The 24,508-nt window shown below is 44.3% G+C and overlaps 1 protein-coding gene across 1 annotated transcript in view; it reads left to right on the top strand.

The window, feature by feature from the left end:
• Positions 1-10,126: 10,126 nt before the first annotated feature.
• The window catches only part of LOC119954975 (leucine-rich repeat-containing G-protein coupled receptor 5-like), a 201,701-nt gene continuing 187,319 nt past the window's right edge, over positions 10,127-24,508 (top strand). Inside the window, 1 exon segment of the mRNA XM_038780739.1 lies at positions 10,127-10,416. Within this exon segment, the coding sequence (XP_038636667.1) occupies positions 10,193-10,416 (224 nt within the window). The 5' untranslated portion in view covers positions 10,127-10,192.

Here is a 24,508-nt window from a genome sequence, read left to right as displayed (position 1 = left end):
ACACATTGTAAAGGTTGGTGGGGGAGTTGCTGTTTCGCTCCCCTGTCAGCTGCACTGTAACTCTTTGTTGACTGGAAGTCACAGCAATGGCTTCACAATCGGTGGATGTTTAATGAATTTCTGGTGTTGTATGTGAAGTGCCATCTATAGTGGTACAGCTTTAGTTATTCTAACATACTGCTGGAGGAACAGAGTCACGGGACTGCAAGTTAGTTTTAACAGCAAGAAAAATATTTATTAAACATGAAAAGTTACAATACAATATGCCTTTACTCTCCCCCCCCCCCCCCCCCCCACTTCCAAGCTTAACAAATATACAGATTTAAAAATTAGCATGGATTACAAGTATATCGTAAGCTACAAAGGCTTCATTAACACAAAAAAAAATCCCTTCATAGGGCAGCACAGTTGTTAGCAATGTTGCTTCGCAGCGCTAGGGACCCGGGTTCGATTCCTCACAATATAGTGCTACAACTGTGAGAAGATGGGTTGAAGAATCTCCAGACCTGTAAGTAAATTTAAAAGAACATGGTTAGCGATTTTACTAGCGTTGAATTAAGATTTAAAGGGTTAGAACAGTTATAAAAGACATAGGAAGAGGATCTGTGAGAGGGAGCTTGCAGAGAGTCACCACGCTCTGGCGCCATCTTGGAGAAAGATGTAACTTCTAGTAGATGCAAATGTGCCACACTGCGAGCCCAACTGACAATCTTAAATTGGTTGTCAGCGTAATTTGTGGCAGACTGAGAATTATTTGGCAAATGTTGTCCAATTGTGGAATCACATCTAATGTTTGACATTGTTTTGCAAGCACAGGCTGCTGGGTATAGTCTGCACCTTGTCCATTGTGAACAGGAAAAGGGGCATGCTGTTTGATGCAATCTGCCAGTCTTTGTGACATACAGCCAACTATACCTAGCATCACACTGGCACGGAAATTTACGTCCCATATTACAAATTTGTGTGAGAGGCTGAATATCTTGTTTGGTAGAAAACAACATGTTGTTAGTGGTGAATACCAAATGTGGTACCACTGCAGAGTAGCAGCTAGCTTCACCTGTTGTGCAAACCACTCTTCCCCCCCCCCCCCCCCCCCCTCCAACCTCACTCCCTGTAGCCTAATCTACACATTTTTGGACACTAAGGGGCAATTTAGCATGGTCAATCTACCTAATCTGTGGACTGTGGAAGGAATCCGGAACACCCGGAGGAAGCCCACGCCGACACAGGGCAAATGTGTAAACTCCACACAGTCACCGTAGGCCGGAATCAAACACGGATCCCTGTCGCTGTAAGGCAGCAGTGCTAACCACTGTGCCACCGTGCCACCCCCACATCACAACAAATGAAAAAAGTGGGATCGGGTCATGGTAAGAATGTATTTTATATATTTCAGAACAGTTTTAATCATAAAGCAATCCTCGGTGTAAATTAGGGATTTGAGCTAATGTTTAATTAATGATTAAAAGAGATGCCCTATTTCTGCTCGCCTTCAGAGATGTTGGTCGAGATTAAATTCCCAATTTCAAATGTTAGTAGGCCTCACCAGGTGATGTTATTATTTCTAGCCATGCGAAAACACAGGAGTTCTTTGACGATTTGAAAGGGCGAGCTGGACATTGTTTCTGTAAACAATGTCCACAGTACCTTGCCATTGTCCAAACCCCAGGCACGCATTCCAGATGCAGACTAGCACCTACCTCCTACCTGTTCTCTGTCAACCCATTTCCTGCACTCAAACCCCCCCGCCTTTAAATAATGGTTGTGTCATCTCCGATGAGAATTACAAATTACATCCCAAGAAAGGGGGAAAAACACACACACAAAAGCAACAAAATAATGACTAATCCTGGTAACGTTACACCAGGTGCAAAAGAAATCCTTTGTCTACGGAAAACTTATAATTAGGACCAATAAGCCATTGAAAGCAAAGGGCATCAGTCACCCAGTGGAAGAAAGCTACTTCATTTAACCGCAATAACTGATGGGTTGTGGAAATGTCCTGGAACAGTGGGGGATATTGCAAGCTGCACAGTTACAGCATGCAACACCCGCTTGTTATCACATTCTCACCGACACAGCTCGATGCACAAAGTAAACTTGTACGCGGTACACTTACTGAGGAAGTGCAGGACTATAATTAAGAATCGGGGATTAAATGCTTTGAAAGAGTAATTCATTTCGCAACAATTTTTCAGGGTGATTTTGTTTTCCTCTGTTAGGAAGGGAAACGATGTAAAATGGTTGGAAATCATTATTGGTAGAATAATTAGGTTCAAAAAATTCTTGTGCTTCAATGTTAAAGCAAATCTCAGTTTTTGTTCGCGATAAACATTGCCAAGAATTGCCCTGTCACCTCTCCCTGCAATTTAATTTGTGCATTAAACCCCCTAGTTCCCTGAGAGGGTCTTTCAATTTATTTGCCAGCCTTAATGTGCACGTTCATTTTTTTAACCTGCGTTTCTCATTTTGAGATAATAATCATCTTTATTAGTGTCACAAGTAGGCTTACATTAACTTTAACACCTATTCCAAAGGTATAGATTTGAAAGGGCTTCTTGAGCTCGACTACACTCGTCCATCCAACACTGAAAAGCGGATGTCGGCGCATCACTTCCAGATTTCACCCGTCTTTGTGATTATTTTTGGAGTCTTTGCTCACTTTTTTGTGAAAGATTGCTCCGGCTCTGGATCCTTGACATTAGCACTCTCACTGGCAAGTCCCAACCACAGGGGATCTTGCAGAATGGCTGGGTTTTTCACAGTAACTTCATACTTGTGACAATAAGAGCTTATTATTATTATCTTTGCCTGGAGATCTAGGTATGGCGTAAAGAAAGGAGGAAGAAAGCTCGATTGATAATTGATTTTAGCAACTGACCCTATCATATTCCGTGTCAGATTTCATTTCAAAATCACTCAGCTCGCTCACAGGTTTAATGAACTGAATAAATGTTGCTAAAGTTTAACATGTACACAAGTAATTGTTATAGAATGTGAAATGGAAACCTTTGCAGGGTTATGTGAAAGAGGCGGGTGGAAGTGAGTTGGAGGAGGCGAGGGGGGGGAAGGGAGGCGAGTTGGGGAGAAGGGGTGGGAGGGTAAATTGGGGGGTCAGTTGGGGAAGGGGGGTAAGTGGTGAGTTGGGGAAGAGCAGGTGAGTGGTAATTTGGGGGGTGAGTTGGGAGTGGGTGGGGGGTGAGTTGGGGGGATGTGAGTTGGGGAGGGAGGCAGGTGAGTTGGAGAGGGGATTGGGATGGTGAGTTGGGGAAGGGGGATGTCAGTGGTGAATTGGGGGGAGGTGTGTGATCAGTTGGGGAATGGCGAGTTGGGGAGGGGGGGAGGAAGTGATATGGAAAATTGGAGGTGTGTTGGGGATGAGAGGGTTGATGGGAGATGATTTGGGGGAGGGAGCAGGAGGTGACTGGTAAGTTATAGGGTCACTTGTCTGTATTTAAATTACAGTATTTCATTTTCTAGTCAGTTGAGGGAACTTGCTTCATTGTATCCCATAAGCTTAATACACAACCTGAACTGCAGTCGGATTTTAAGATGGGTACACACTGTGATAGATATACACTCTAATGGGTGCACAAATCACTGCCTATCTGGTGCGAGGAATATACATTATAATGTGTACATTTCAATGGATATGTACTGTGATCGATGTGTACTTTTATGGATATATAATTTGATGGATATGTACTGTCAGAGATGTATAGTATAATGGATGTGTAATTTAATGGTTATGTACTTTAAGGGATATATGCTCTGATAGATATGTATTGCTGGAGATGTGCACTGTAATGAATATGTATTTTGATGGATATGTACTTTGATAGGTATGTATGTTGACAGATATGTACTGTAATGGGTAAGGATGGGTATGTTCCTTGAGGAATCTGTACTTTGATGGGTATGTTCCTTGATGGGTATGTTCCTTGAGGGATGTGTACTTTGATGTATATGTATTTTGATGGATATGTACTTTGGTGGATATGTACTTTGTTGGATAAATAATTTAATGGGTATGTTCTTTCAGGGATTTGTACTTTGATGGATATGTACTTTTATAGATATGTACTTTGATGGGTATATTCGTTGACAGATATGTACTTTGATGGGTATCTATTTTGATGGATATGTATTTTGACAGATATGTTCTTTGATGGATATGTACTCTGATGGATATGTTCCTTAAGGGATATGTAGTTTGATGGCTATGTTCCTTAAGGGATATGGACTTTGATAGCTTTGTTTCTTGAGGGATATGTACTTTGATGGATATGCATTTTGATGGATATGTATTTTGAACAAAGAACAAAGAACAGAGAAAATTACAGCACAGGAACAGGCCCTTCGGCCCTCCCAGCCTGCGCCGATCCAGATCCTTTATCTAAACCTGTTGCCTATTTTCCAAGGTCTACTTCTCTCTGTTCTCCACCCATTCATATATCTGTCCAGATGCATCTTAAATGATGCTATCGTACCCGCCTCTACCACCTCCGCTGGCAAAGCATTCCAGGCACCCACCACCCTCTGCGTAAAAATCTTTCCATGCACATCTCCCTTAAACTTTTCCCCTCTCACCTTGAAATCGTGACCCCTTGTAATTGACACCCCCACTCTTGGAAAAAGCTTGTTGCTTTCCACCCTGTCCATACCTCTCATTATTTTGCATACCTCAATCAGGTCTACCCTCAACCTCCGTCTTTCCAATGAAAACAACCCTAATCTACTCAACCTTTCTTCATAGCTAGCGCCCTCCATACCAGGCAACATCCTGGTGAACCTCCTCTGCACCCTCTCTAAAGCATCCACATCCTTCTGGTAATGTGGTGACCAGAACTGCACGCAGTATTCCAAATGTGGCCTATCCAAAGTCCAAAGCATGCTGTATGCCTTCTTGACCACTCTATCGACCTGCGTTGCCACCTTCAGGGTATAATGGACCTGAACTCCCAAATCTCTCTGTACATCAATTTTACCCAGGACTCTTCCATTGACCATATAGTCTGCTCTTGAGTTAGATCTTCCAAAATGCATCACCTCGCATTTGCCTGGATTGAACTCCATCTGACATTTCTCTGCCCAACTCTCCAATCTATCTATATTTTGCTGTATTCTCTGACAGTCCGCCTCGCTATCTGCAACTCCACCAATCTTAGTATCATCTGCAAACTTGCTCATCAGACCTTATACCTTCGTCCAGATCATTTATGTATATCAGAAACAACAATGGTACAAGCACGGATCCATGTGGAACACCACTAGTCACCTTTCTCCATTTTGAGACATGTACTTTTAAAAAATAAATTTAGAGTACACAATTCATTTTTTCCAATTAAGAAGCAATTTAGTGTGGTCAATCAACCTACCGTGTACATTTTTTGGGTTGTGGGGGCGAAACCCATGCAAATATGTTGAGAATGTGCAAACTCCACGTGGACAGTGACCCAGAGCTGGGATTGAACCTGGGACCTCTGCGCCATGAGGCAGCTGTGCTAACCACTGCCCCACCAAGCAGCCCTTGGATGGATATGTACTTTGATAGATATATACTTTGATGGATATGTATTTTGATAGATATTTTCTTTGATGGATATGTACTTTGATGGATATGTACTTTGATGGATATGTACTTTGATGGATATGTACTTTGATGGATATGTACTTTGGATATATACTTTCACGGATATGTATTTTGATGGATATGTACTTTGAAGGGCATATACTTTGAGGGATACATACTTTGAGGGATATGTACTTTGATGGGTATGTACTTTGATAGATATGGATTTTGATAGATATGGACAGATATGGACTTTTGTACTTTGATATTAATGTACTTTGATGGATATGTATTTTGATGGGTATGTACTTTGATGGGTACTTTGATGGTATGCATTATGATGGATATGAACGCTGGTTACTATTGCAATATGTATAGTTTTGAAAGCCAAAACTAGACAGTGTTTAAACTCCAACCCAATATTCGACTTAAACCTTTTACATTTCCCCTAATGTTTTCTTAAATTATCTATTGGTAGCTTGGCCATGATCATGGATAGGAATTTCTCATTCTGTTGGCCTGGGGGGAAATTGTTGAGGTGATTACCTTTTCCGAAAAGATCTATGGATGTTTTCTAAGACGGGAAAGATAATAACTTCGCTTTATACAGATGTTAAAATATTAATTTAGTAATTGGGAATATGGGAAGAATGAGATTATTGAATATGTACTCGATGCAGAAGAACTGCCTTTAATTGTCGGGATATTGAAATATTTAAGAATGGAAATATAAAATTAGGCAAGAAAAACAGCTGGCTCTATGTAGTCCGAGTCCCAAATCTCACTATCTTCCATTCAGTCCATTATATTTATGGTGCACCGTTTTGTATGAGTATATCTTTTACTTGTGAAATGTGCGAATTGAACATAGCTGCTCGCAGTTTCCCGGGCAATTTTCGGAAAGAATTTGATAGGAGGGTCTATTCACATAACCGAGAATAGTTCACCTCGCTGAAATGGGGCTTTATCTAAGCTTCTGCCAGCAATTCTGTTCCATGCATCCAGGGTTGCCCTTCCCGTCCACCCCGGAGCCTGCAGAATCCCCTGGGGTCCCTCCCTTTGATCAAATCATTAAAATGCCCTTCTTTCTCCATTCCTATCCCCCCCCCCCCCCCCCCCCCCCCGCCGTTCAGTTTCAACTTCAAGAAACTGCAACCCCCAACAAAATCATTTAATTCTTCCAGCTACACGCTTAGCGACTCGTCCCTTTCATTTCATCGCCCCTACTCGGGAACCCTTTTAAATCCTTGTTTTTACGGTGAACTCAAGATTGTAACAAAGATTAGAGAGGGGAGTAAGGCTTGCTTGGAATTCACGGGATTGAGTTCTCAACTCAGTAGAAGTAACCGACACTTTGTAATTGATGGTCGGTGTCTAATTAATACACATAATGACGATCAAAGTCGTTTGCATCAGTTGACATGAATGAATGTATTTCACTCCTGAATTTTTATTAAGTTAGATCCAAAGCCGATGGGACCCTAACACAAAGGCAGTCCTGCCTCCGGCCATTGATAAGTTGTATCTGATTGTAAATTGCTGTACGTAATACAATATAAAAGTTTCTGTTATTCTCATATCTGATCGATATCACTGTTTTGCATCATTTCCAACAAGTGGATACGGATGATTCACGGTCATTAATACTTTGCAAACTTCAAATCAACCGCGGAGCTTCAAAAGAAAACTCTGCAGGTTTGGATGGCACTCCTGCCCATGTTCTGAGCCATTTATTCTCCGGCGCTTTTCCAGGAGTAAAGTGGATTCATGCCCAACTGTTAACATCTATTTTAATATCCTGACAGCTATGTTTCTGAAGGAAATTGCAGCAGCATTTCAATGGGTTTCTCAGGTGTTGTGGTAATACTAACGCGGGAGTGTTGCGATTTAGGAGAAATGTAGGAGCAGGGGGAGGCCATTCGGCCCCTCGAACCTGCTCCGTCATTTAACGAGATCATAGTCAGTTTTCGGCCTCAAAGTCATCTTCCTGCAATATCCCAATGTCCCTCAATGTCATTGGTGTGTAGAAATCTATCGACTGAGCCTGCACAGCCCTCTGGTATTCCAAAGATTGATCACACTCTGACTGATAGGAAATTCCTCCTCATCTCAGTCCTAAATGGCCTATCTCTTATTATAAGACTGTGTCCCTGGTTCTAGGCCGCCCCTGCCCCCCCCCCCCCCCCCATCCAGGGGAAAATATTTTCTGCATCCACCCTGTCCAGCCCAGTAAGAATTGTGTACACTTCAATGAGATCACCTCTCATTCTTTGACACTCTAGGGTCAGTCTCCTCAATCTTTCTTCACTAGACAATGCCACGATCTGAGGGATTAGTCTGGTGAACCTTCATTGCATTCCCTCTATGGCAAGTTCATCCTTCCTTGCGTAAGGAGACCAGAAATGTGCACAGGTGTCGTCACACCAAGGTTCCATTGAACTGCAACAAGACATCCTTATTCCTGTACTCAAATCCCCTCCCAATTAAGGCTAACAAACCATTTGCCTTCCTAATTGTGTGCTGCACCTGCATGCCAGCTTTCAGTGACTCATGAACAAGGACAACCAGGTCCCTTTGGGCATCGACACTTCCCAATCTCACCCCATTTAAGAAATAAACTGAATTTCTGTTTCTCCTACCAAACAGATATTTTTCACATTATATGCTATTTACCATCTTTTTTCCATTCACTTAGTCTATCCAAATTTCCTTGAATTATCTTTGCATCTTCCTCACAACACACATAGCCATCATTTTCTGTGTTATTTGCAAACTTGGAAATATTACATTCGTTCCCCACTTCTAAATCATTGATATAGATTGTGAATTGTTGTGGCCTCAAGCACTGATCCTTGTTGTAGCCTATGAGTTACAGCCTACCAACCAGATAATAATCAGTATATCCCTCCTCTCTACTTTTGTCCATTAACCAATCCTCAATCCATGCCAATGTGTTTCCCTAAATCCCATATGCCTAATTCTGTTTACTAACCTCATGTGTGCAGACTTGTTGAAAGCCTTCTGAAAATCCAAATGGACCACATCCACTGGTTCCCCCTTATCTGTTGCACAAGTAACTTCCACAAAAAACTCCAACAGGTTTGTCAAACTTGATTTCCCTTCAAGAAATCCAAGTTGAATCTCTTCAAACCTACTATCATATTCTAAGTGCCCAGTTATCACATCCTTTAGAATAGATTCTGGCATCGACCAATGGTTCTAGAGTCGACCAATGATGTCAGGTTGTCAGGCCTGTTATTCGTTCCTTTGTTTTTGTGCCCTCCATTCTTAAATAGTGGTGATGTGGAGATGCTGGTGTTGGACTGGAGTGAGCACAGTAAGAAGTCTTACAACACCAGGTTAAAGTCCAACAGGTTTGTGTCGAATCACTAGCTTTTGGAGCTCAGGTGAATCTGAGGAAGGAGCAGCGCTCCGAAAGCTAGTGATTCGACACAAACCTGTTGGACTTTAACCTGGTGTTGTAAGACTTCTTACTGTACTTAAATAGAGGGATTGCATTTGCTCCCTTCCAATCCACGTGTCGCATTCGTGGATTTTAATCTAAAGTATTTTAGACATAGACATAGAACAGTACAGCACAGTACAGCACAGAACAGGCCCTTCAGCCCTCGATGTTGTGCCGAGCAATGATTACCCTACTCAAACCCACGTATCCACCCTATACCCGTAACCCAACAACCCCCCCCCCCCCCAACCAACCTTACTTTTTAGGACACTACGGGCAATTTAGCATGGCCAATCCACCTAACCCGCACATCTTTGGACTGTGGGAGGAAACCGGAGCACCCGGAGGAAACCCACGCACACACGGGGAGGACGTGCAGACTCCGCACAGACAGTGACCCAGCCGGGAACCGAACCTGGGACCCTGGAGCTGTGAAGCATTTATGCTAACCACCATGCTACCGTGCTGCCCAAAATATTTTGAAAGATGATCTATGCATTCGGGACTTGCATCGTTCGAACAGTCAACTTTACGCCTGTTTAGGAATCAGTCATGATTTGGTGTCAAGCAAAAGATACAACTCAATGTACCTGCAAAGCCATACCCATCAATCAAAAGGCACAACACATGACCCCACCCCGTTATGGAAAGCATTTAAAACAGATAGACAAGTCTCTCAAATTATATGGAAAGCTCAAAAAGCTCGTGAAGGCATAATTGGTATTTTGTTTTATAACTTTATCCGGAATCTGCACATCGGTGAGAGAATGGGGCTGTGGTTGAGTAAGGAACAGGGGAGGGCGGTGTTGTGTGTGTTTTACTGGGAGATGCCGGCTCTGAGTTGAGGTTTGTGCCTGGGGATGATCGCAGAAGGAGTGAGCTACTTCTGGAAGTGGTGATTGACCGTCACCCTGGAGCGAGTGGCTGACACCAGTGTCCAGGTCACTTGCCCCATTGACGTCTTGGAGGTGATTGGAAGAGAGGGGGGGACACGTCCCCCGGTGATGTCACCGGAGGGCGGGGCCAGGCTGGCTGGGAGGCGGGGCTGATTATTTAAAGGGGCCGCTCCAGCTACAGGGCTGGAGTTGTTGCTGCTGTGTGGCATGTGGCAGCGGGAGTGACCCTGCCCTGCTCCTCACCGACTGCACCCAGACATGAGGCGGCTCCCGCTCTCCCCGCCGCCGCTGCTGCTGCTGCTGCTGCTGCTGCTGCTGTGCTTCCCCTCCAGCGCCCTGTTGGCAGAGCCTGAGCAGCCGAGGAAAAGCGGCTGCCCGACCCCCTGCCAGTGTGAAGAGGACGGAGTCCTGGTGCGGCTGGACTGCTCGGATCTGGGGCTGACCGTCATCCCTGAGAACCTCAGCCTCTTCACCTCCTATCTGTAAGTCTGCCAATCCATTTGATGGTGCACATTCAGCCAGTCAGTATCTGTGCCCCCAGCCTGGGCAAAAACTGCCAGAGATTTAACGAAGGAAGCGTTAAAATATCTCAACCCACCTCCCCCCTGCAGGATGGGTGAAAAGTATACATTACAAAGTAAAGGGATGAGATGGGGATATTCACTATACTGTAACTTTAACCCAGCTCTCCAACTCCATCAGGGTGTGATGGCTGCACAATGTAGATTATTGGTATTCAAAGCAGAGAGGGACACACAGTCAATCCACCTGTAGGTAAATGTCAAGAGAGAGAGAGAGCTACGCCGGACAGAACTCTGATTTGCTGATTTCGTATTCTCTCACAGGCTTCTGTATAACCGCGCGAAACACCAGCAGAGAGACACAGCGCAACGTATGGAGGTTATTTTTTTAAAACCTCAAACAGAGAGACAACGTGCATAGGCTCATCTCAAACCGCAATCATTCTGCAAATTTGTTTGAAAGTCTTTTCTTTTATCATTTCCCCACTGACAGATGTGTCCATGGCAATGTGCTCCCCCTCTCTCCCTCCTTAGAGGGATTCTTTGAAAGATTCTGTGCTATTTTAGACCTTACACCTTCCCAAGTATTGGAATGCGCTTCCTGGAAGTATGGGGCTGGGGGGGGGGGGGGGGTGGAGGAGAGGTTCTGCGGTGACTTTCCAACCTGGAATTAAAAGGGGGGGGGAGAGGAAGTTACAGAGCTCTCTGAAAAAGAGGTGGAAGAGACGGGACTGCTTTCCAGTGCTGTGCGAGCCGCTACCGGGCTGACAGATCGCTTTCTTCCAGCGTTGCGGGGATGGCGGGTGTGAAACATTGTCACCTCCATAAGTTGCGCCGAACTTCTCCCGGCCAAACATCTCCTAGTCCAGGGAAGGGGAGCTGTCAGGCTGGACGCTGCTTGTGGACGAGGCGCTGTCTGGGTTCGCTGTCTGAGGCTCGTAATGTCAAACAAGGCAGAGCGATTTCCCAACTGCAAGAGTTGGGAACTCCACAAAGACATAGAGAACATTTCCTTGCCCAACCGCGGAGACGTTAGTGGATTATTCGTGATTATTTGATTGAATTCTTGAGTTGCCCAAATCTAATGGGAATGAAATGAGAGGAACTGTGGTCCCCAATTTAAAAGCAGAAATTCAACAGTTAATATATCATGTAGTAAACATTCTTAACGATTGTAATATCTGATACCAGCACTGAAGCTCGATAACATAGAATATTGATATATAAATGACGAAAGTCGAAAAAAATGAATATTTAAATCTTCACCAACTCTCTTTAATAACTCGTGTTATTCCAATAGCAAGTTTTCCTTGTTTGGAGTGGCTGTGGTATATTTCGGGACGGATTTCTCATTTAGTGCCGTTCTCTCGCAGTCACAGGGTCCAGTCAAAGGGAAGTGGCTTCAGCTTTGATGAATAAGGGGATCAGGGGTTATGGGGAGAAGGCAGAGGAATGGGGATGAGAAAATATCAGTTTGGATTAAATGGTGGAGCAGAGTCGATGAGCCGAATGGCCTCATTCTGCTTCTATGCTTCCAGCCGTGCACAGAGGCAGGTGACTGGATACATTCCCAGCCTTTTACACCTCACTTTCCTGCCCGGAGAGGCTGGAAATAAGCATCTTTTACACCTGACTGGAGACATTCAGAAGCCAGACACAAACAGACACTTGGATCATCAGGGGCGAAGCCAGTCTTTCCTGGAATAAAGTCCCCGACCCCGTCAATGAACTGAAACAGGCAAAGAGTCACCGTGGCAGCCACTGGCCACAGACTGAAGAGCGGGGATGTGAAACATCAGAAAGTCAAAGGGAGAGAGGGATTGAGTCTCGCTCCGTGTCCGACATCAAACGGGTGAAAATCGACCCCAAATCACCTGATTGCGGGCTTGATCTACGCCTCTCACATGGTGAACACCCTCCCTGGGTTTGCTGAACAATACCTGAACTGTCCTGGGTGATTTTGTGACGAGCTCTCCCGCTCTGCTGTCTATGTGAGTTACTGTCAGAAACAACCAGGGGGCTCCCAGCACAGTAAAGGCTTTCCAATGTTGCTCATCCTATCCACGAACCGAGCTTCTTGCAGCTACTAACCAAGAAATGAAACAATATGAAAGTGTACACACTCTATACTAAACTTTGCAAAGTAGGTGCAAGTTGTGTGCGAATGGTGAGGGGAGGGGGTGCAGATTTGTTTAAAAATTAATTGACCTTGCTGCTGTTTTTCATCATCTTTGATTCGGTACAAATTGACGCTTTCTTTCGTACAACGAATGGCAACATCTCCACAGTCTACCTCATGACAGTGTGATTTTAAAAAATCGATCCAGTCGAACCATTTTCGGGCATTTAAAACAAAAATTGATTGTAAACTTCAGTTGAGAATGCAAAAACAAAACCCAGACTTTGGGAATAGCATGTTGTGTATCATGTCGTGGCTGATGGAGAATTGTTTACTCTCTATCAATCCCGAGCAGACTGAAGTGACATCGGAAACTTACGGGAAGAAATCAGCAGCTGAAGAATTTATTGCTGATATAACTTGCTGTCAGTTTACTAACAAGGTAGCACACACCCCTGTTGCCTGGTGTATGTTTCTGGTTTAATCTGACTTTTGAAACAGAGTCCCGATATGAATTGCAATAGCATTTGTCCTGAGTGAGTTCTGTAGCCTTAAGGCCTGTTCGCTGCTCCAATTTAAACAGCTAAAAATTCTCATACCAGAAGCACATTGTTCGAGGCAAGTAATTCAGTCCATGTGGTGACTAATGTTACACATTATCTCCTATTTCTGTTTAATAGACAGCCAAACGGGGGGGGGGGGGGGGGGGGGGGCATGAGTACCAAACAATGGCAGACTTGCAGTTGAGAACCATAACACCCCGCTTGTTTATTTGGAGCGCCTTGGGGACAACTGGGCTGATGAAAACAGCCTGGTTCCTACAGGGAAGGTGCGGATCACATTGAACGGGCTTCCCTCAGGAGCCCAGAGCGATTTGATTGATCTCTCCCTGCTTTTAACCACCTTTGAGAGCATTCCCGACATCTCCTGTATCCCAATCCTTTCAATGTGGCATCAGACAGTAGCAAGAGACATCCTGTCACCTCGAAGCAATGGGAAGTCGCATTTAAAACACATTTAACACCAAATAAAAGCTGTGATGGATTTGTAATAGTGTAAAGGACCACAAACTTTTAGTTTCGAGAAAAACCTGGAGGCAGCTTGATTCCTAACTCCAGTTTAATACAACAGAGAAATTTGGCGCCCTTCTAAAGTTTACATTTTAGCTAAACTGAAACTTACTTTCTTCACTCATGCCAAATCTCACTGGTTTGGTGGACATTAATCTTAATCAACATCCCATGGACACTTTCTGAGGAAATTCCCCAAAATCTATGTTATGGAAATAAATAAATAAATTATGTTTATACAGCACCTTTTATATCCTCAAGATGTTCGAACGCGCTTTGCAGCCACTGAACGATTTCTGTAATTTGTTTTTGAACATACAGTGCAGAAGGAGGCCATTCGGCCCATCGAGTCTGCACTGACCCACTTAAGCCCTCATTTCCACCCTATCCCCGTAACCCAATAACCCGTCCGAACCGTTTTGGACACTAAGGGCAATTTAGCATGGCCAATCCACCTACCCTGCACATCTTTGGACTGTGGGAGGAAACCGGAGCACCCGGAGGAAACCTACGCAGACACGGGGAGAACATGCAGACTCCACACAGACAGTGACCCAGCGGGGAATCGAACCTGGGACCCTGGCGCTGTGACACAACACTGCTAGCAACTTGTGCTACTGTGCTGCCCTTGTAGTTACTCTTGTACTTTAGGCATCGCGTCTGCCAATTTACAGGTGGCAAGGTCCCGAAGAGAGAACTTTAAAAAAAAATTTTTGAGTACCCAATTATTTTTCCAATTAAGGGGTAATTTAGCGTGGCCAATTCACCTAATCTGCACATCTTTAGGTTGTGGGGGCGAAACCCACGCAGACACGGGGAGAATGTGCAAACTCCACACGGACAGTGACCCAGGGCCGGGATTCGAACCCGGGTCCTCAGCGCCATAGGCAGCAATGCTAACCACTGTGCCACCGTGCTGCCCTCCTAAGACAGAACTGAGGTCAATGACCAATTCAGTTCTTGGCGGAGGGATAAATCGCGGCCAGATATTTCCTGTTTTCTTCCAATCTCATAGAATCTTTCAGAGCCTCTTAAGCAGGCAAAATAACAGCTTACCTGAAAGACAGCTCTTCCAACAATGTAGCACACCCTGATATTGCACTGAAGTGTCATTTGGATCATGGGATGAAATCTCTGGAGTAGGTATTGAACCCACAACCTGCTGATTCCGAGGTAAGAGCCCTGTCACCTAATCAAGGCAAAGAGAATGTTGAGGGGGATGGCACAATTCTGTTTGTAGGATTCTGAAGGGATTAGATAACCTAAACCATGACAAGTTGTTTCACCCCTTGTCCAGACAGTAAACCAGAATACATGACCTGCACCTGGAGGGAGAAATGTAAAACTAAGGCAGGGAAAAGTGAGAAAGTGGTGAATCCATTGAACAGGGGCCCTAGGAAGGCAGTGGAAGCTGTATTGATTCATTCAAATGCAAAAAAGTTTACTGGGTGACACGGTGGCACAGTGGTTAGCACTTCTGCCTCACGGCTCCAAGGTCCCAGGTTCGATTCCGGCCTCGGGTCATTGTCTGTGTGGAGTTTGCACTTTCTCCCCGTGTTTGCGTGGGTTTCCTCTGGGTTCTGCAGTTTCCTCCCACAGTCCAAAGATGTGCAGGTTAGGTGGATTGGATGTTCTAAATTGCCCCTTAGTGTCCAAAATGTTAGGTTGGGTTACAGGGTTATGGGGATAGGGTGATGGAGTGGGCTTAAGTAGGGTGCTCTTTCCAAGAGCCAGTGCAGACTCGATGGGCCGAATAGCCTCCTTCTGTAGTGTAAATTCTATGACTCTATGAAAAGAACATTTTAGGAAACATTGGGGGGATTCTCCAGGGCCGCTAGTCCCAGGCGAGAATCGCTATGGCCCACTGAATTGAACACCAGGGCAAAAATGGGATTCCCGCTGAGCATCAAACTAATTGAGTCTATTGACCCACCCCGCTGGCTCTGATGAGCAGGTGGGAACATGCAATTTAATTTCACGCTGGATTCTCAGGACTCCCAGCCTCTTGTTTCTTGGCGGCTCACTGCTTACTGGTGGTGAGATTCTCTGTTCACACCAATTGTCAATGGCAATTCACATTGTAACCACCCAACGCTGTTGGGAATCACACGGGTGGGGGTGCACTGCCGGCGGTAACAGAGAATTCCAATGACCGGAAAACTCCGGCCTTCATTTCAATATCATTATCAGGCAGAAGCCCAATTCACCGGCCTCCTGGGATATTCCAGAGCTCAGACGAAGGTCCTGCTGCCTTGGACTCGGAGAGGAGATGATGGGGTGAGTACCCTACCGACACTTGCCTCCCAGCAGATCAATCTCAAGACCTGCCAGACGAAGGTGAAAGTGTTCTCTCTATAGCCTTGATTGCCTTTAATGCCTCTCCCAGCATGTCAATATTAATGATCTGTCAGATGAAGATGAAAGACTTCCCTTTAATGTGTTGAAAATGTTTGAAATTTTTTTTTTAACAATTTCATTCCACGTTAACATTTTCAAGCCTCTGGGCAGCCTAAAAGCTTTGAACTGCATTGTTTATGTTCAATTTCATGGCCCATTACCCTTTACAAGCCTCTTGATTGATAGATCCAGGCAATTTCAAAGGAGGGATTACCATTGTTTGTACTTATAGCTCTGTCGGGGTCCACTAACTCTTAAGTGCTTCCTCTTTTGAGCAGTTTTCTAACCACAGTTTTTTGAAGAGGTTTTCTCTTTGTTCTGAGGAACGTCCTTGAAAGACCTGTCTAAGTGTTGCCCCTGCTCTTTCTATTGGAAGAGACATCAAAGTACATCAAGGATACAGAGAGCACTTTCACCTTCTTCTGACAGATCTTTGAACTTGACATGCTTGGAGAGACATCAAAGGGTTCCAACACATTGTATGGAAGACTTTAAACTAAAACATGATGTGCTGAAAGACTATTTAATTATTTTCAAAGCTACCGAGGGAAGACCTGCCACACGACCCCCATCCCGGGACAGACCCCTCACCTGTGCTCCTCCAGTCCAGTGCAAGCCCCCCCCAACACACATCCACCCTGAAGGACTCACTCAGTAACCTTGAGGCAGCTGTTGAGAGAATGCTCACCTCCTCATCCTTCCCTCAGAGTCCAAGGTACCAGGTTTGCATTGTAAAGGGTTGGGGCTGAAGTGGGAAGGGACTGAGGAGAGGAAAAAAGGGGCGGCATTTGGTGAGCCCGTAACAGGGTGTCCCTAAATTGGGGGTGCCCTTACCACCGATTGGGGGCCCTTGCCAGTGCATCAGGGGGGAGGGGGGGGTGGCCTTGCCAGCAAATTGGGTGGGGCTGCAAGATTATTCTGAGATCCCTGCAGAGTCGGACCTGTCAGCGTGTTTAGGCCCCATGACTTTTAAGTCCAGCGAAAAACCCAACGCTGTCAAAAATGGTTTCTAAGTGCCATTGAATGGCACCTGAGGAGCGTTTCTAGGGTTTCTGCTGGCAGGAGCACATATAATCAATATATGAGTAATTTGAGACATGACATGAGAAGTGTGTTGTAGGGTGTTGGTTACAGGTTGGTACGGAAGTCTTCATAGTCATACTGCAGGTCTTTATTGGCTCTTCGAGCTATAATAATAGTCATAATCTTTATTGTCACAAATAGGCTTACATTAACACAGCAATGAAGTTACTGTGAAAAGCCTCCAGTCACCACATTCCGGCGCCTGTTCAGGTACATAGAGGGAGATTCAGAATGTCCAAATTACCTAACAGAACGTCTTTCAGGGCTTGTGGGAGGAAACCAGAACAACCGGAGGAAACCTACATAGACACAGGGAGAACATTCAGACTCCGCACAGACAGTGATCCGAGCCGGGAATCGAACTTGGGATCCTGGCGTTGTGAAGCAACCGTGCTAATCACTGTGCTACCGTGCCGCCCATTTGCAAAGATACAGTAAAGTTTGCAAGCTAAATGCTGTCTCCATGTTTGCTGTGACACATGGCTCTGTCCAATACTACACTGGATGCGGGTCATGTGCTCTCTTACATCATTGTGTGGGCGGTACTGTAGTCAGTCCAACATTAGCCCTATATGTGCCCGACTCTTATACTACAAAGTGTTGCATATTTAGGAGGAACCAATGGCCTTAGACCTTTGGTTCTGAATGTTTTCCACCACTAGGGATTTCCTTTTCTTGTTTCTGGTCTGCTATGGACTAATTGGTAACCCCTAATTTGTATGGTAAGTCACCAACTCCTTTATCAATATATCATGTGACATTCATGTTGGTCGAAGGCGCATTAGCCATCCGTACGGTGAATGCGTTTGAAAGCTGGCAATGTACAGCACTCTGGCTCATGTAAGTCATATGTGCCCTTGCTGGATGTGAACATAAGGCAACATTATAACAAACTGAGCTGGCAGTAGAACATTGGAAACCAAGGGGCAGCACCTGAAGTATGGGAGTTGCTGCCCCTGCTGATAGCTCATTAACCTTGTCATTAATGCTAATGATGCAACATGTTTTCCAATTGGATCTTAAAAAAGGGCTATTGTCACTAATAGGTGATTATACATTTGACACTAAATGGTCAGCAAAATTTCCTTTTTAGCAGCCATTAATAGATAAGCAGTAGTTAAGATGATCAAATTAAGTTTTTGGATCATTTCTGTCTGTAGTTCAATCTGTCAATAACTGAAGCATAAAACTGTAGATAAAGAATTTCAAAATTTGCAACAGTTTAATTCAATAAATTAGTTTTGAACTTTATTAAAGATTTATATTTTTGCAGAGCTCTTTATGTCGGACTTTATATTCCTCCGTTATAACAGTGCCAAGCTTCAGAAAGTGTGATTCATTGGCTGTAATCTGCTGTCAGACAACCTGAGTTCATGATTATATGAATGCATAGCTTTCTTTTTATATATTGGTCCAGATTTTGCAGTAGTAATGATGGGGAAAGTGCCAACAATTTCTGGAGTCTGCCATGTGCAGTGAAACATGGAAACCAAGAAGTTGCTATCAGTGATTCTATGCTTCCCAGAGGGTGTGGGTTGTTGATGTCTCGCAAACTGCAATCAATTAGAAATCATTGAACTAATAAGAACTTCCACTCTCACACTTTTACTTTAACTGTAAAAAACACTTGACAAAGTTACACTTTGTTGAACAAGGTATAGCTGGTTTTTATGGCATAATTACTGTTAAACAGCCACCAAGAGTAATTTTATATTTGCCGAATGCCAAATGTCTCCATTATAAGAAATTCCTCATTATTTTTTTACAAGTTTATTTATGATATTTTGCCTTCTTTCTCTGAATGTCCAAATCATTTATTCCACTATCTGTGAAATATTAAACTCAAATGTAATGAGATTCAGTGGTTTGTTTTGCTGTCTCTGAGAATACTTCAATGTGGTTGGTCACTTATGCTGGTTGATGACATCCCTGCTGCTGGATTCCTGTGGATTCCCTTGACGTGGAGCCAGGCTCATAATGATATTCAAAAAGATGGAATTTTATGTCACAGAGGTTACTAAATTTCTGTGGTGTCCCCACCCCATGGTAAAGCATTCACTATCGCAGTTTTGGTTCGTACATAATGTGGTGTGCTGGCAACAACTGTGGAACTATTTATGTGGCTGAAGTGCTTCAGGACATTTTACAATATTAAAGGCACCATACATTAACCTGCAATTCTATTTCAACATAAGTTTTAAACTTCGGCAGATACGAAGAAACAGGTAGAGGGAATAAAACACTTTTCTCCATTTGGCAGATTACTTCTTCAGTAATTTTATCATGCCACCAAATAGAGGCCAGACCTGATGCCGATGGCTAGAAACATGACTGCAGGCATATTTCAATTTCCCCCAACGAAAAATAGAAAATGCTGGAAACACTCAGGAGGTCTAGAAGCACCTTTAGAGAGAAACACAGGGTTAACGTTTCAGAGCAATGAAAGTTCTGATGAAAGGTCACCAACTTTAACTGTTAACTCTTTCTTTCTCCACAGATGCTGCCAGACCTGCTGAGCGATAACAGCATTTTCTGTTTTTGTTTCAGATTTGCAGCATCTGCAGCATTTTGCTTTTGAATGCCTTGCCACTTCTGCCAGTGCTAAGGTCTGTCAGGAAGCAGGCTGGCCTACCCCTGAAGGGCTTACCAGTCCTGTTCCAGGACAGTGAATTCAGGCACTGTTGTGGATGATCAGATATAATTTATGTTGGGTGCATTGTTTCCCTTCCAATGCTTCTTGGGAGGGGTGGGGGCGGTGTGCACTGTTTCTCCTCCAATGTTTCTTGAGGGAGAGGCGTGCACAATTTCCCTTCCAATGTTTCTTGAGGGGAGGGGTGTGCACTGTTTCCCCTCCAGTGTTTCTTGAGGGGGGTGTGTGCACTGTTTCCCTTCCAATGTTTCTTGGGGGGGGGGGGGGCCCGCCTGAAAAGAGGAGATGGAAGGGAAGAAATATCAGCCCATAGAAATTCCAAACTTCAATTCCTACTCAATGCTGCTAAGTATTCTTCGTTGTTGCTGCAGTTGGGGTGTCAATACCTGCCTCAGCTAAGGAGAAGGAAAAGACTGTGCCAAGGTTTTTCTGTTAATCCTGATTACCGTTCCCTCCCTGATTACCGTTCCCTCCCTGATTACCGTTCCCGTTCTATCAGTTCTTCTGGAAAGTGTCAGTTTGAATTGTTTCAAACAAGTAATCTGTTCAGCTGTGATGCCCGAGTGGTCAAACAGCTTGCTTATGGTCCCTGTCATGGCTGCTGATTGAAAAATGCCGCTTGAGTTAGGCATCAATGAACTGTTTGCAGCTGCGAAACTGAATTTCAGCACCAAGAGGAGAGGAGAATATTGGTGGGGGAGGGGGTGAGAGGTAGGTGAGGCGGGGTAAAGGGGTTTGAGCAACTCTATCCTGGTAGTAGAATGGCAATAATTATATATTTAAAAGAATGATGCAAACTGAAAATGAGGAACTGCACATCTTCAAACGTTTGCCATGGTTTATTGTTTCCAGAATCTGCTAATGAATCACACAATAGTCTGTCTCATTGATCACAAAAGCAGATTCATGCAAGTGTTTAATTTCCCATGATCTGAACTAAGTCTTATTAACTAGTGTAGCAAATACAACTGCCAGCAAACATAAATCCTACACACTTAAGGGTTTAATGTATACATGTCAGATTTCTGCTTCTCTGCAGCAGTGTTTTATTTTATCAAACTGTACATTGTTTGATCCGATCTACCTCATTAGATTTTTTTAATTGGTCCATTGGCTTTGTGTTCCTGATTTTCACCTTTAAAATTTGACTATGTGCGCACACTAATAACTTGAGTTTGAAAGTTACGATTTGCAATACTAATGTACGAAAGCATAATACAAAGTATTACATTCCCAGTTGTTTTAAAAGCGTTTATTAAAAGATTGAGCCTTGGTTCCTGTCACTGAATCAGAAGGTTGTGAGTTTCAGCTCTGTTCCTGACAGCGGGCATCTCTGAATACTGACTTGACATCCACTAGGATACTCATTGTCATCAGTACATTTCATTTTTAAAATAATCCTCCAATGGCCAGACAGATTGATTCATCAAGTAGTTCAACTGAGGGTCTAGGCAGGTGGGGGTCTCAGGTACAATTCTGCTCTCGGCTGAGTGAGCCGGTAGGACTGCTCCAATTGGCCTTCGTGGCCATGGTTTCGGGTGAGGACGAGACGCGTGTTCCCACACTGTCCACTAGAGACCCCTGCTAGAAATGCACATGTACACAAGTGAGGACAGGTTCATGATTAACCGATAATTGAATAGCCTGTCACCACTGATTACCAGGTGTCCTAATAAGCTGCGGTCTCCTGTCGAATGATACCTGGAATCATACCCAGCAGAGAGTTAAGACCTGGAGAGGTGGGGAGAGTAGATTTTTGGCAAGAGGAGAAAATACATGATAGAAGTTTAATTTTAGAAACTCTCCTACTTTTGCTGCAATTTGTTGCTGGAGATTAGCTGTTAAGGTTGAGTTAATGAGGGATGATGTCCATGATTGTTGTCAACTTCAGAAACCCATTGCCAGAAACGCACTGCTGCCTCAGAGATGCAGGGATCCAGGTTCAATTACCGCCTAGGGCGTCTGTCTGTGTGGAGTTTGTACTTTCTCCCCGTGTCTGCGTGGGTTTCCTCCGGGTGCTCTGGTTTCCTCCCACAGACCAAAGATGTGCAGGTTAGGTGGATTGGCCATGATAAATCACCCCTTAAGTGTCCAAAAGGTTAGGTTAAGGGGATAGGGTGGAGGATAGGGTGCTCTTTCCAAGGGCCGGTGAAGACTCGATTGGCCGAAAGGCCCCCTCCTACACTGTAAATTCTATGATAATCTATGATCTTCAAGGAGTTGGAGAAGAGGCTCTCAAAATTATTTCTCTTGAACTACCTACAGTATTAAAATCTGTTTTGTGCCTCTTCTAAGAGATTCTGTGGTTGCTGGGGGTGGGAGCAGAACATTGGAGGTTGTGTTGCCTCGTTCCAAGGCAGCTGAATCGGACAGACTCAATGGAGATTTAAAAGTGGGCCCCAGTCCACCAGAAAGCATCTGGTCTTTTTCAAATGTCCATATATTCAAAAGGAATACGTTGGCATTTACATTTAGCTCTGCAACTTCCTATCCCTGCAACAATCATCCATATCGTTTTCCACTAATTGTACATCAGCATCATTAGTTGATAGCTGTCAGACTGAAGTGGAAAATGAAAATTGATGATCACAAGTGCTTTAGAGTTTTGGGGAGGGAGTAGTCAGCTCTGTGGCAGAGGAATTGGACATTAAAGTAGCCAGGCACAGCTTTTGGGAGGGTAACAGTAACCTGAGATTTCTGGATCTGCAGGAACACCCTGAAAGCTGTTCTCATTAGGATTTGCCATTTTAGTAAGTTAATTCTGACTCCATTACTTAAAAAGGTAAGAACTAGGAGCAGGAATGGGAAATTCAGTTCCTTGAGCCTTCTCCTTTTCTGCATTGCCAAAAGCTTTTCTGGGAATTTTGTACAGATGTAAGTGGCGGCATGGTAGCACAGTGGTTAGCACAGTTGCTCCACAGCTCCAGGGTCCGAGGTTCGATTCCCGGCTTGGGCCATTGTCTGTGTGGAGTCTGCACGTTCTCCCCCTGTCTGCGTGGATTTCCTCCGGGTGCTTCGGTTTCCTCCCACAGTCCAAAGATCTGCAGGTTAGGTGGATTGGCCATGATAAATTACCCTTAGTGTCCAAAAAGGTTGGGTGGGGTTACTGGGTTGTGGGGAGATGTTGGAGGTGTGACCGTGGGTGGGGTGCTCATTCCAGGGGCTGGTGCAGACCCGATGGACCAAATGGCCTCCTTCTGCACTGTAAATTCTATGGTTTGATTGATTTTTTTCCAAGAAAAAAGGGTGCCATTTAATTGCCTCATTAAAGGCCTTTCCGATGTACAGAGATGCCACTGTCGAGCTGGTGCACAATACCCCACCAGTTAGTCTATTTCATATTTTATTGTATTTTATGTTGGGGTGTGCTCTTCTCTTCTAAGTATGTGTATATATATATATGTTTCTTATTCTGTGTACATAACGGTAATTATACCTTGTTCAAAAACCCAATAAAAATATTTATTAAAAAAAAAATTAAAGGCCTTTCCTGCGATTTGCGATGCTCAAAATGCCTTGCGAGATTTAACGGGGTCTCCGAGACGACGCGATCATCGTCATTGGGCTTGTTCCAGAACAGCACATTTAAATTAACCATTGGGCCCATTTTATTATGCGCTTATGGGATTCCCCGGTGCCCAGGATCTAACGGCTGCGCAAGGGCAACGTTTAGCAATTGTTTCCACAAATGTGGACCAGTTGTAACGTCATCTGGGGGCGTGTCCCAGGTCATTAGAGACCCCCCAGGGTGGCACCCTGGCATTCACACTGGCACCTGGGCACATTGGTACTGCCAGTCTGGCATTCTGGAAATATCACTCAGGCATCCTGGCAGTGCCAGGGTGCCAGAGTTGAAATGGCCAGGTTGGCAGGGGCACTGCCAGGATGCCAGTTTTAGGGTACCAGGGACCAGGAACGGGGCTGCTTTCCCAGGTGGAGGGGTGGTGAGGGGCTGATCCCGGGGGCCTCCCCAAGATTGGGGGGGTGAAGGGGAGTTGAAAACGGGAGGAAAGCTGAAAGGTGGGGGGGTGGGGGGGGGGGGGTGGTTCAGCACAGCCAATCAAAATGGTGTCCTGGTCTGCGACGAACCATTCCTGCTGGACTCGCCAGCAGGAAATGACTCTAAAGTATGGACTTGGCGGAAAGAAATTTCCCAGCTCAAAATAACATCAAAGTGCCATTCAATAGCGGGGTATTCCTCACGCTGCAGCTGCTGAGGAACACCCCGCTAAATGCGCCTAAAACCAGACATAGATTTTTTCCATTTAAATCGCACCCATAGTAACTGAACACCTCTTCAGAATATATTTGCAAAGCAGGATTTCTACCTTGCCAATTAAACCAATTATTGATTGCAGTAATCATGGTGAATTAATTATTGTTACATACATACATTAAATAATGTTAAACATATATGCTGTAACTGCATTATTTTGCATTGATTATCTGGTAAAGCAGTACTTTCAAACAAAAGTGTTCCTTTTCTCGGAGTGATAACTGAATGTTCTAGCATTTGTATTTACAGCTGCATTTTTCCAAAGCTTATATTTTTGTTTAAACTAGTACAAGTTGTACTTTGCACCAGATGCTTGTATTGATGAGGGATTTTCACCTTCTTAAGTACTTGAGAAATGAGGTTATAATACTAAACTTACTGCCATGGCGCATTATTTTGATTGGGTGATGTCACCATCATTAGAGTCATAACATTATTACAGTGCAGAAGGAGGTCAT

The sequence above is a fragment of the Scyliorhinus canicula genome, chromosome 20, assembly GCF_902713615.1.
Source record: "Scyliorhinus canicula chromosome 20, sScyCan1.1, whole genome shotgun sequence".
Lineage (NCBI taxonomy): Eukaryota > Metazoa > Chordata > Chondrichthyes > Carcharhiniformes > Scyliorhinidae > Scyliorhinus > Scyliorhinus canicula.
Note: the sequence above shows the minus strand (reverse complement) of the source record. Positions and strands in the feature narration are given on the sequence as shown.